The sequence below is a fragment of the Colletotrichum truncatum genome (genome assembly GCF_014235925.2).
Source record: "Colletotrichum truncatum strain CMES1059 chromosome Unknown Contig_0009, whole genome shotgun sequence".
NCBI classification, from domain to species: domain Eukaryota; kingdom Fungi; phylum Ascomycota; class Sordariomycetes; order Glomerellales; family Glomerellaceae; genus Colletotrichum; species Colletotrichum truncatum.
In genome coordinates this window covers 2181583-2193811 of record NW_027222406.1, presented here as the reverse complement: position 1 = coordinate 2193811, position 12229 = coordinate 2181583, and the positions used below count along the sequence as shown (strand labels likewise).

The window sequence follows — 12229 nt, the reverse complement described above, 5'->3', positions numbered from 1 at the left end:
CGTGGAACAAATTAAAGAAAAGCAGCAATGTTACTGTTCAGCTCGGCACTGAGCTGACAGATTCTTTGCGAGGTCGACCATGGCAAGTGGCTTGTTCTCGATGTTTGATGCAGAGAAAATTCTAGAACAGGCAGTGTCGAAGTGCTTTGGCTTGGGCAATCGTCAGGATGAGTTCGACCTGTCACAGGATAGGGAACTCTACGATATCTTGTCAGCAGCTCAGGGGATCAGCCAACACTTTCAGGGTTGGTGGATATTACATACGGATACCCAAAAGCAGAGCCCAACAGGAGTCTTGGTGTTTGTCCGTGTGGCGATGTCATTATGGCGGTCTACGAGCTGTTTGTTTGCTGACAAAACTAGAGCAAAGGCCAAACTGGGACCAGCAAACCAATCCAAAACTCCAAAACTTGATTATTGATGCGTGGTGCAGACGCTTTTGTACCGGCTTAAGCGGTACAATGTTTAACATAGCCAAAGTAACGGCAGATGCGGCTAGGCATTTTCTCAATACCGTGGCATATACATACATGTTGTATACATGAACATCCCATGTAGCTTGCAAGGCCGAGGCCCTCTGTAGTGGAGCTGGATGCCCATCAGGGTCTCGTGGATGTGAAGTGGAGGTTAGGCGATAGGCTTTTCCAGCGGTCAGGATTGATTTCCTCAGTGTTACGGACTGCCCAAACGACAGCGGGAGGCCCCACAAAATACTGGATGTGGCGTCTTCTTTCGGCTAATTTTTAGCAGTTGTCAGCATCTGAATCACCAAAATCACAGAGGTGATTCATTCTGCATCAGAGGCTGATGCCAGTCATTTGTTGACTCATCACCTGTGCACGGACCACAAAGCTCACCGATGACTCGGAAACCCCGCCACGGCCGCCACGCTATTGATAAGATAAAAAATTCGAAAAATCCCAGCCGTTACGATGGAGGGGCAGAGGGGCACACCACATCTCGAGCGCTCTCGAGTAACAAATACCAAGCCAGTACCAGACGCCAGATAGTCATAGATCCGACAACGGCTGCGACTGCGACTGCGACTGCACACAATGGCTTCTAACGAATCCCCCGCCGCTCCCCACGAGCCACCCTACACATATCGCCCCAACCAGGGCTACGAACAGACCGAGGAGATCCCCGCCGAGCTCAAGAACGTGCCCCGCGATGACCCTGTGCTCGATGAGGATGTCGAGGACGACATGGAGGACATCTTTGGCGAAGACGACGATGTCCCCGATGATGAATGGACCGCCGACTCTGGCGACTTGACAAAGTCCTACAACCGCCAGCGCATGTTCAACAGCAACAGCAACAGCAACAGCGACGGCGGCGTCGCCCTGCCGCGCTCCAATGCCCAACGACCGACAGCCAATACCTTTGCGAGTGTTGACGATCAGATCACTGCCCTCTCAAAGCACGCTGCCAAGATCCGTCTTGACAGCGTCAAGGGCGGCGGCGACGATGAGAAGAGCAAGGATAAGGCAGACCGCGCGACGAGCGAACAGGTGCTGGACCAGCGCACACGCATGATCCTGTTGCAGATGATCAACCGTGGTGTCGTCAGTGAGATTCACGGTGCAATCAGCACAGGAAAGGAAGCCAACGTCTATCACGCCGTGCTTCACCCCGAGAACGACGGGCCCGTCGTGCAGCGTGCCATCAAGGTGTACAAGACCTCCATTCTGGTGTTCAAGGACCGCGAGAGGTACATCACTGGCGAGCACAGATTCCAGAAGGGCTTCGACAAGAGCAGCAACAGGAGCATGGTCAAGCTTTGGGCTGAGAAGGAGTTCCGTAACTTGAGGAGAATACACGCTGCCGGCATTCCTTGCCCGGAGCCCATTAGCTTGAAGCTTCATGTTCTGGCTATGGGTTTCCTCGGTGATCGCAAGGGCTGGGCTTACCCTCGTCTTAGGGATGCTAGGCTGACTGGAGATGATGTTGATGAGCAGTGGAGAGGTCTCTATGTCCAGCTTCTGGGCCTCTACCGCCGGATATACCAGGTTTGCAGACTTGTTCACGCCGATTTGAGCGAGTACAACATTCTCTACAACGACAACAAGCTGTACATCATCGACGTCTCGCAGAGTGTCGAACCTGACCACCCGCGTGCCCTGGAATTCCTGCGCATGGATATCAAGAACGTCGGCGATTTCTTCAGACGCAAGGGTGTTGATACCCTTGCTGACCGCGTCGTTTATGACTTCATCACGGCGACGGAGGGCCCGGTTGAGGAGCCTGCTCTGACAGAGGCTCTCGAGAAGCTGTACGAGAGCCGGCCGGCCGACGAGGAGCAGGCTGCAGCGGAGACTGAAGTTGACAACGAGGTTTTCCGCAAGCAGTACATTCCCCAGACGCTCGAGCAGGTTTACGACATCGAGAAGGACGCTGCCAAAATCGGACAAGGCGAAGGTGACAAGCTTGTTTACAAGAACCTGCTTGCCGATACCGTTGTTGTCAAGGATAACGAAGAGGTAGAGGAGGAGGAGGAAACTTCGGAGGATGAGTCCGGCAGCGGAGCATCCATTGGAAGCGGCGATGAGGATGAATCCAAGTTCGACAAGGGCCGGCCTAGAGGACGTAAACACGAGGACAAGGACGAGAAGAAGGTAAGCATTTTCTCTTGTGTTTGACTTTTTCAGTTTTACTGACCATGGTATAGGCGCACAAGCAAGCGGTCAAGGAGGCCAAGCGCGAGAAGCGCAAGGAGAAGATCCCCAAGAGCGTGAAGAAGAAGCTGGTATCGTCGTCGTCTAGGAAGAAGCACTAAACCAGTCATCTTCAAAGCAAAAACGGTCAGCTCTACGGAAGCTATGAATGCAGAAGACATGCTTGCAATCGGATGATGAGACTCGATCGGCCACGGGCGATCGATACGCTGCGTTTCGCAAAACTGCGTAACCGCTGTTGATCTGTCACGAATGGCTCTAGAAAGCCTTTTTTGGCATCATGATGATCAAAGAGAGCCCTGACGATTGCGAAGTCTGCTGTGGTGGTGTGTCGGAGAAGTGATGGATTATGACAGTCAACCTCAGATACCAAGATAGACCCAGCAGAACATCAAAAGCGTATACTTCGCCCATTTAGAGTTCCAAAAGATGTGATTTTGTGCCGAATTTTTGGCTGGGTTGGTGAGGGAGGTAAGAAAGGTACGAGCTGCTATGGACATAGCTGCTCTTGCCTCTGAATTGTGACAGGAAGGCGTTACTTAGGAGAAGCTGCCTGCTTTCCCTATTGCTTTATCAACTTGGTCACGCCTTCCATCAGAGATTATTCTTGCCCATTATAAAGCTTCCCTCCATTACTCCCCCCTCAATGATTTCTCCTCCACTTTATCCCAGCATCATCGCCTTCGAGCCTCAGCGGCCACATCACTCGCTCACAAGCCAACATTCCCAAATCTTTTTCTTAGAATTGTCCCAAAGATCACATTTCTTCCATTTGACGCCTGTCCAACATGTCGTTCCTTCTCTCCATCATACTGCTGGCCACATTGGTCGCAGCCCAAGCCAACCACGTCATACATGGCTTCGAGTATTTCGCATGTGTCAACATGACCTCTGACAAGTTCACTGCCTTTGTAAACTTCCCCTCGGCCTATACCCCGGAGCAGTGTCAGTCCGCCTGTACAGGATTCGATATCGCTGCTGCCTTTGCCGAGTATGTCTTCCACGGCTTTGGTATTCAACACTTGCTGACATGTCGTGTTCAACAGCGGCTGTCGCTGTGGACGCAAAATCGAGAGTCTTCCTAAGGTCGAGGAGTCTCTCTGTGCCAACCCGTGCAATGGAAATGCCGAGTTTGGTTTCTGCGGCTTCTCGAGCCCGACTGGTTGCAGTTATGCCAACATATATCTAGCTTGTGACGACTTCCCCTCCACTTGGAACCCAGTAACCACTGCCAGCCCTCCCGCTATCACTTTCTCGACCATCCGGCTTCCGACCATCACCCGTACGATTCGACTCGCTACAAAGTCCACCGTGGTGATCCATACCGTCACACCAGGTAGTCTCTCAACTTCATGCCCATTGAACCATGACCACGTTCCCACCCCAACAATCAGTGGCCATCCCGTGGACCCTGTTGTTGTCGTTCAGACGGTCGTCGTTCATGTTCCTCCAAAGAGTTCCTCGGGACTGCAAGGTTACGACAGAACTCGGTCAGATCCTCCCGTTCCCACGCGACCACCTGCCGAGACACATGCCATTCCTCCTCAAACAGCATCCAATAGTCTCAGCCTTACCACATTGATACCTTATGGGGATCCGCCCATTCCAGCTGGCCCTATTTTCGGCAACGCTACCATCACAACCAGCCCTGAGGGACCGGAATTTCGTACAATGTTGCCTGATGATCCTGGTGCAACTGCTACAACGCTCATTCCCGCAGTCGTCACTGTTGCCCAAGCACATCGTGCCACCGCCGGTATAGCTGGCATTGTCGCGATTGCTTTCTTAGCTGCGAGCATCTGATGTACAAAGGATGACTGAGAATGATACTGGCGATGAACAGTAAGAATAAGAAGTTGTGCATCTGTGTTTTTGGGGCATTTTGGAGGTTGAAGGCCTGCTAATGACTAAGATTCGGCTTATGACTGTCTATGCTAGGAGGGGGGCTTGTAAGTAGATTCAGCAACAGAACGGTCTCGCCCTTTCCGTGGTCGGGAATACGAAAGATGATCTGTCTCATCCAAAAACAGAGATTCGACTCCGTGATAAAAAAAATAAGAGGTACGAATTCTGACAGGATGAAGAAGCGCTTCGTGATAATGTTGCCCTAGGGACCAAATAGTGCTCGAGAACCAAACTATTTTCTATGGATGCCAGTCCCTCGGTCAGACAAAACGCACCTACGTTCTTGGGCTGGCGCTGACCCTGTGTTCATTATTCGTATAGCGGTCAGATTCAGGGGTACAGTGATCAAACTGTGCAACACAATGCCCTGTGGATACCTCCACAGCGCAGTTTGGTTCTATTTTCGGCAGTAGATGAAGCCCTTTAACCGTAACCTCATACGGTGCCAACCCCCCACCTGAGACCAAAGTGTGATAGATTCGGTACGTACCAATCTCCCTTATCACCAATTTCAGGGAAGCCGCAGACCGCGCAGGCTCGGTACTTGCTCGGTGTCACTGGTGGCTTGGAATCATTTGTACCTGACCACCACCAAGCAATTCAACCTACATTACCTGACACCCACGTTAAATTGGTTCTCTGTGCAGAAATCAGATCCTCGAAGAACGAGCTTCACGACATCCGCCCAAAGGGGAGCAAAACCAGGAACAGCCGATCGCCTCTCCCCGCGGCCGATCAATCGCTGTCCCCCATGCAGCGCTCTGCAGCCATGCCAGAACCCCAGTTAGGAGTACCAAGCCCGGATCGCGACTCACAACCACCGCCGTTGCGCGACGCGCCTCTCACCGCTCCGGATGCGGATGGAGCAGCCTCGGCAACGGCGATCCAGGGTACCAACTCAGCCAACGCCGAAACCGGGTCCCAGACGTCGACCCTGGCCGTTAGATCACGACCCCTAGCCGAAGACGTCCACTCTGGCGTTGATGACACATCACTGGGCCCGTTCTTCGAGGTTCTTACTTTCGACCTGCGCTATCAAATCTACCAGTTCGCTTTTGGAAGCAAAACCCTCCATCTCTATCTCCTCTACAGACGGAGCCTTCAACCTGATGTGCGATGGCGTAAGGGTCATCAACCCGTGCCAGCATGGTACCCTCACTCACCCAGCGTATCGCCAATGGATCCGCCATTCGTAGACGCAACCATGACACCGCAATGGTACTGGTGGAGCTGTGTGTGCGGCCCAGAAGACCGAAAGCTCGAGACGAAGCTGGGTTATCAGTGTCCTAGGGGTTTCTTTCAGACGTGCGGGCCCAAGGAGACATACCTGGGCATCTTGCCTTGGTTATTGACATGTCGGAGGGCGTAAGTTCCCCAACCATGCTCGTGAGACCAACGACAGGTACATCAGACGAGTCGGCTAACAGGGTTACAGCTATGAGGAGACAATCAAAGTGCTGTACGCTAGCAACACCTTCAAATTTGAGCAGAAGCTCGAGGCAATGTATTTTCCCTCCGCCATTACCACGTCTCACCTCCAATGGATCACGTCGCTGGAAATTCGCATACCAGACCGTGACGAGTCTCTTACCGACCGCACTCTCGATAAAGCCCCGCGGCCGTCCACGGGTGCTCCACTCATCACTGACCTCCGCGATATGAGTCTCCGTGACCAGTACCTGCGCATCATTAATCAAATCGCGCCCACTTTCCCGGCGCTCCGCCGCCTGCACATCTCCTTTGAAGGCTCCGTGAGGCGGGTGCCCGTACCGCGGCCTAATGTGACGACGTTGCTAATCTCCACCCTCGGCGAAGTCGACACGGATGAGCTGGAGGGGTTGGTATTGGGGCCTATTGACGTGCTGCCGAGCACAATTGAGAAACAAGTTCTATTCTACCAGTCGCTTTACACCGCACTGGTGGCTGCGGAAGCAAAGCGTACGGGTGACGAGGTCAAGGAAGTTGAGCATCTTAGGAACGATGGGCGGCCCGGGTGGACCAAGTTTTGGCGATCGCTGGAGAGCGAGGAAGATTCAAAGGCCGGATACTGGGTATGTAAACATGGCTGACATGGGGCGGTCAGTCTGATAAATTTTATAAGCGGTTGGTTGTTTGACAGGCCCGGATTCGTGTACTACACCCCGCTGGCATGCCCCAATTGTGGCAAGAAGACGATTCTTGTAATAGCATTTTTGACTTCCAAAACGAACGGTGTTCACAGTACCACATCCCGGCCAGGGCGGTCTCATGGTTCAAGCAGACGAACCTCGCAAGAGCTCGCGATTTGCGGAGAAGGAAACGGATGTGGGGGAGATTCAGCGAATGAGCCCACTACGGGCGCGTGCAGAGGGTTGTTTCCTCATCATTCATGCTTCGCTTTTTTCCCCCTCCGTTTGCTGCCATGCAAAGCAAGGCTGTCATTTTTTGGAATCCGGTGCTCGTAGGGATGATTCATGCGAATTTCTCCGCGCATATGTTGCGGACGTTGCAGGGAAAGTCTGTCTGCGTAAGCGCTATGACGACACATCTCCGTGTCGTTGTCGCTTCGATGTGACTTTTTGCAATCGGAAATGCGATTTCAGTTCTTTCATATGATTCCGTATAAGTACTTGTCGTCTCTTGCATTTACATGGGAGTGACAGACACATACATCGCTGGTGGTTCTTGACTGTACGCAACTCGAAGGCTTCCAGCCGATACTTTCAGAGACATCTGTCAAGAGGCATCCACAACGTACTGTGACAAGAGAAACAGTTGCGAGAACCGGCATCATGCTCACACCGTTATCGAGCATGAACGCCTGGTGGTGGCACATCCTCGAGAACCACGTCTACGCCCTCCCGCCCTCAGCACCGCGCAAGCGCACCAAACCGATGGAGGTCCTCTGCGTCGGCCCGCCACGAAGCGGCACCGAGTCGCTCCAGCAGGCCCTGCTCACCCTCGGGTACGACTACACCTACCACGGCTGGGACATTGTATACGAAGACCCGCCGATTCCGGCACCGGGGTGGGTCAGACTCGCGCGAAAGAAGTGGTTCGGGGCCGACGGCAGCGGCAGCGGCTCCGCGTCACCGAAAGCCAGGGGAGACTGCGAGATCACGGCGGCGGAGTTTGACGAGCTCATCGGGCACTGCGTGGCCGTTACTGACGCGGCGGCGAGCTGTTTCGCGGCGGAGATGATTCGCGCGTACCCTGATGCCAAGGTGGTGTTGAACGTGCGGAGGGACCTGGATAGGTGGCACGACAGCGCCGTCAAGACCCTGGTGCACGTCAACGAGAGCTGGAGCTTCTGGATCGCGAGTCTGCTTGACCGCGAGGCGTTTTGGGCTTGGCATGTCTATGAGAGGTTCCTGTGGGCTTTATTCTTCCGAGCGCCGGACGGGGATATGGCGGGGGCTATTAAACGGAATGGCAAGTGGATTTATCGAGGTGAGTTTAGTTTGTCTCTTGTCTTTTTTTACTATTTTACGCTTTGTTTCTTGTTCGTGTTTTTATCTGGGATATGCTGACGATGACAGAACATTGTGATATGATCCGCGGCCTGGTCCCGCCTGATCGTCTACTCGAGTGGTCTGTCGACGAGGGGTGGGAGCCGCTGTGCAAGTTTTTGGGTAAGGAGATTCCAGATGAGCCTTTCCCACATGCGAACGCGACTGGTATGGGTGGTGGGTGGAAGGCGCGGGAGGAGATGGCCACGAAGAGGTGGATTGAGGGAGCGCTGACGAATTTGATTCTCTTCGGATGTCTTTTTGTCGGCGCGGCTGCGGTTTGGATGAGGTATGGAAGGTGAGATATGGTAGAGGGGTCAGTGTGAGTTCGAAGAAAAGTGAGAGTGACCCGGAAGAGGTAATTGGGTGAGAAGGATAAAAGAGGGTCAGTGAGGGTTTTGAGATGGATGGAAGGTTTGTCTGAATATCGACATTGAAAGAGAGTGCATTTGTTGATAGCAGCTCACTCTAGATCTCTGTCGGGTATCATTCTGAGTGAGTCTTTGCTTTCGTTTAGAGGGTTTTAGTTTGCCGGGTGTCATTTTGGATGTATCATGCAAAGGATGGATAATGGACACAGCTCTTGAGGAGGACATAGAGGATCTCGGGGGGGTATTTGCACTGTTATTGATACCATCAGACGTTCTTCTCATGTAGTTTGCGATACTATGCTACGAGTCTTTCATTGATGCCACCGAGTTTGATCTTTCAAGGCACAGGCTACCTTTCTATTCTAGCAGTGAATCTCATATATTTCGACTAATGTTGCAGCGCAGAGCATATCGACGCTGATAAGTAAGCACCTCAAAGCAAGAACCTAGCCGTTAGTGTGGTAAAAACTCTCAATTATTCATATTGAGTTAGAGCATTCTATATACATACTCAATTGAGCACTACACGGGTTTCACAGATGAAATAATGGGTCTTGATTTGTCGTTACTTCAGCCGTGACGGTTTAGGCTCAGTTGCTGCTACTGAGAAGTGCAGAATTGAGATTCCCAAGTCCAGTATTAATATGTGGGGGGTTTCTCATCCAAGCGTTTACTTGGTTTCCCTTGAGTAAGTAGGTGAATGTTGACATTTCTACGGATATGATGTGCTTGATTTCATTATAGCGCATTCAGTGATGGATGCGCTATGTTCACGCCAACCAAATGCTTGTGTTACTAGAACTTCCGAGTCGGCACACAAAGCCTATGAATGAATAGTCTGGTCTTTAAGCAATATTTATGTAGCAAAAAGAAGCAACTCACTGAATCCAAATCACATCTCATACACATTCTTACTTGACCTGTTTCAACCCGCTCATCATGTCAACGAGCAGACGCTTTGGCCAGTCTCTCCCCCAGAACCACTATTGGAATGCTGCTTACTTATCGGACCCATGCCAACGTTAACCACCGCCTAACGACTTGGCGACACGTGATGAGACAGTTCCAGATTCATCCTCAATTCAGGGGCTTGCAATTCTGGAATACGAGCACTCATTCCGGTTACAATTTCACCCAAATTCCCCCAAGACTCTCCCAGAAACATCTCATCTTTTTCCATGTGGAAATTCCACTCTACTTTCTTCACCACACGGACACTCACTCTCTCATGAGCTGAGATTCGCCCTCACCGAGTTCCCCACAGCAATCAAGAAAAGACGTGTCAGTTCTGGGGCATAAGAGCTGCTGCAAGAGTCATGGAGGCCCCAAAAGCGGCCCTGAGGCGCAAACCCCTGCCCGGCCAGCTGCCCGGCCCGCCGCCGATGCCACCGCCGCCTGATTTTGACCCATTTCCGCAGCGCCGACAGGTCCTTCGCGGCGCCAGATCGACGCCGAACCTGAGGCAGTCTGCCGTGCCGTCCATTTACGATCCTCCACCGGCCTATGAGGAGTTTCCTGGCGTAGACGCAAACGGCCGCCTTGTTATCGCTCCCCCTAGCCCCGGGCGGCTCCCTTCGCCTGCTCCTCCCAGCCCAGGACCCTTCTTCCCTGGCCCTCCCCAGTCTGCAGAGACGTTCTCCGTTGGTGGATATCGCCCTCCGGTGTCTCCCGTTTCTCCGGCCTCTTCGTATTTCCCCCCTCCGCCTAACGCGGAATCTCATTCAGTACATGCACATTATCGTCCTCCCGTTTCTCCGGTTTCTCCGCTGTCTACTGGAACGCCGTACTTTCCACCTCCGCCCAATGCAGCAGGATATCCCCCTCAAGCACATAACCGCCCTCCGGCCTCTCCAGTCTTTCACCCTCCTTCAAATGCTGCGACCTTTCCAGTACAAGCCCATGATCGTCCGCCCCCATCTCCAGTGTTCCAACCTCCCCCAACTGCGGAAACCTTTCCTCTCTCTGGACCACGTCCACCTGCTTCACCGGTCTATGCCCCTTCAGAAGCCCCATCCACGGACACACAGTCAAAAGAAAAGACTTTCTGGCAGACTGCACTAGACGAGACCAAATACTTTGCTGGAGGGCTGATAAGCCATCCCTTCGAGTACACCAAACATTACTCTATCCTCCGCCACTCCGCCGCCCTAGTCTGGTACCGTGGCCCATCCACCTCCGTCACTGTCACCATTTTCTCCGATGCCCCACTGCCACCTACACGGACGGTATGGCTTCAGCGGAAGGGTTTCTCAGGAAACATGGGCATGAACCTGAAGTCTCTTGTGGGTGCCAACGACTCATGGCTTGATGTCACGCCGTCGGCACAGGCCTTGCCTACAGATATGGCGGAAGGCGACGAGAGGGGTTGCCAGCGCGACATCAAAAAATTCCTAAAAAAGGCCCCGAAGAACCTCAGCAAGCATGTTCCGAGGGAGACGCACGTCGTTCGTATTCCTGCTGCGGCGGACGACGGATACTTCCGCCTTGTCCTCTGTGCAGGCGGCGGCGACGGCGGGAACAGCAAGAGAAAAGTTCTCTGCCCCAGCCCTGTCTTCCGGATTGCCAGCACCTCGACGGATGCGAGCGTTATGCGCGGCGCCAGCTTTGCCAGCATGCCCCTTGAAATGGGTATCAAAGCCGGTTCGATCGTCGCCACGACTGTCGCTAACAGGTACATTGGCCCTGCGGCTGCCGTCGTGCAGTCCAGGACGAAGAAACTCCAGCAGGCCAAGTTTGTCACCAAACACGCCACCCACATCGCGACCGCCAAGTCTGGTTTCGACAAGTCAGGTATCAAAACCACTGTGACAGCCTACGAGGAGCAATATGCCGCCTCGAGAAGCGGGGGGTATGCGGCATGGCAAGATGGCGGCGAGACAGGATTCCAGGAGGCGCCGCCGGAGGTTATTGGTCCCGACTCTGGCCCCTTGGACCCGTTCCCGATCAAATTCGACGGCAAGATTGTCCGTGGCACGGGACGAGGAGGGATGGAGCTGGGCATTCCGACGGCAAATCTCACAGGTATCCCCGAGGACGTCAAGATGCGGATGCGAGGAGTGTACTTTGGCTGGGCGCGGGTCGTCCCTCGCACCGGACTGCAGGGAATATCTACAGATTGGCACGAAAGTATCATCACCGTGGGGCCCGCGCCATACGCGACGCCTCGCGTTGCGGCCACGAATGTCGCTACGGTGCACCTGATCCACGAATTCGGCGGCGCTCTCTTCCTCGACACGAAGCTTAAAGTCTTGGTTATGGGGCAGCTGCGGCTGGCTGCTCCTCCTGTGGCCGGCTCGGATGCCGCGCTTGCGGCGTACGGTGCGGACGTGCTGCTTGCGGTGGCGAGTTTGAGTAGGGACAACTGGGGACCGGTTGAGACGAGAGAAAGGATGAGGACGATGCGGAGCGAGATGAGCCTGGCAGATCGGTATCTGGAGACGAGGGAGAGGGTGCAGAAGCAGGTTGATCGGATACCTGTTCATCTGGCGGGCGTTCGAACCGAGGGTGCGGCGCTGAGGGATCGGGCGTATGGCAATGGCGGTATGTGGATTCCTAGGTGAGTATGTTTAGGTGGTGGTTATGTCTAGACTAGAGAGTTGGATTATAGAGTGTACGATGTTTCGATAAGAAGCGTGTATAGAAACTAGAACTTGTAATACATTCAGGTTACCTAGTTTGACCGTTGTATACAACGGTCTTGAAAAATGACTTGTTGCCCTACCATTGAGCTTGACTACGATTCTGTCATGCACAACCTGCACAAGGCTATTCGTTCACGAGAGTCTACATT

The 12229-nt window shown here is 53.3% G+C and overlaps 5 protein-coding genes across 5 annotated transcripts; all 5 read left to right on the top strand.

Moving 5' to 3' along the window:
- Nucleotides 1-1055: 1055 nt before the first annotated feature.
- Nucleotides 1056-2776, top strand: CTRU02_213126 (serine threonine-protein kinase rio1; the record flags this gene model as incomplete). The annotated part of the gene is made up of 2 exons (XM_036721689.1): nt 1056-2615; nt 2669-2776. 2 exons carry the CDS (start codon nt 1056-1058, stop codon nt 2774-2776), a joined length of 1668 nt encoding a protein of 555 aa, XP_036586858.1.
- Nucleotides 2777-3463: 687 nt separating this feature from the next.
- On the top strand, nt 3464-4478 carry CTRU02_213125 (twinfilin-1; the record flags this gene model as incomplete). The annotated part of the gene is made up of 2 exons (XM_070205977.1): nt 3464-3666; nt 3722-4478. 2 exons carry the CDS (start codon nt 3464-3466, stop codon nt 4476-4478), a joined length of 960 nt encoding a protein of 319 aa, XP_070060370.1.
- An 871-nt stretch (nt 4479-5349) lies between these two features.
- On the top strand, nt 5350-6649 carry CTRU02_213124 (uncharacterized protein; the record flags this gene model as incomplete). The annotated part of the gene is made up of 2 exons (XM_070205976.1): nt 5350-5945; nt 6016-6649. The coding sequence occupies 2 exons, from the start codon at nt 5350-5352 to the stop codon at nt 6647-6649; spliced, it is 1230 nt and encodes a 409-aa protein (XP_070060369.1).
- Nucleotides 6650-7351: 702 nt separating this feature from the next.
- On the top strand, nt 7352-8370 carry CTRU02_213123 (uncharacterized protein; the record flags this gene model as incomplete). The annotated part of the gene is made up of 2 exons (XM_036721688.2): nt 7352-8009; nt 8099-8370. 2 exons carry the CDS (start codon nt 7352-7354, stop codon nt 8368-8370), a joined length of 930 nt encoding a protein of 309 aa, XP_036586857.2.
- Nucleotides 8371-9755: 1385 nt separating this feature from the next.
- On the top strand, nt 9756-11999 carry CTRU02_213122 (LipA and NB-ARC domain-containing protein; the record flags this gene model as incomplete). The annotated part of the gene is made up of 1 exon (XM_036721687.1): nt 9756-11999. The coding sequence occupies one exon, from the start codon at nt 9756-9758 to the stop codon at nt 11997-11999; it is 2244 nt and encodes a 747-aa protein (XP_036586856.1).
- Nucleotides 12000-12229: the final 230 nt, after the last annotated feature.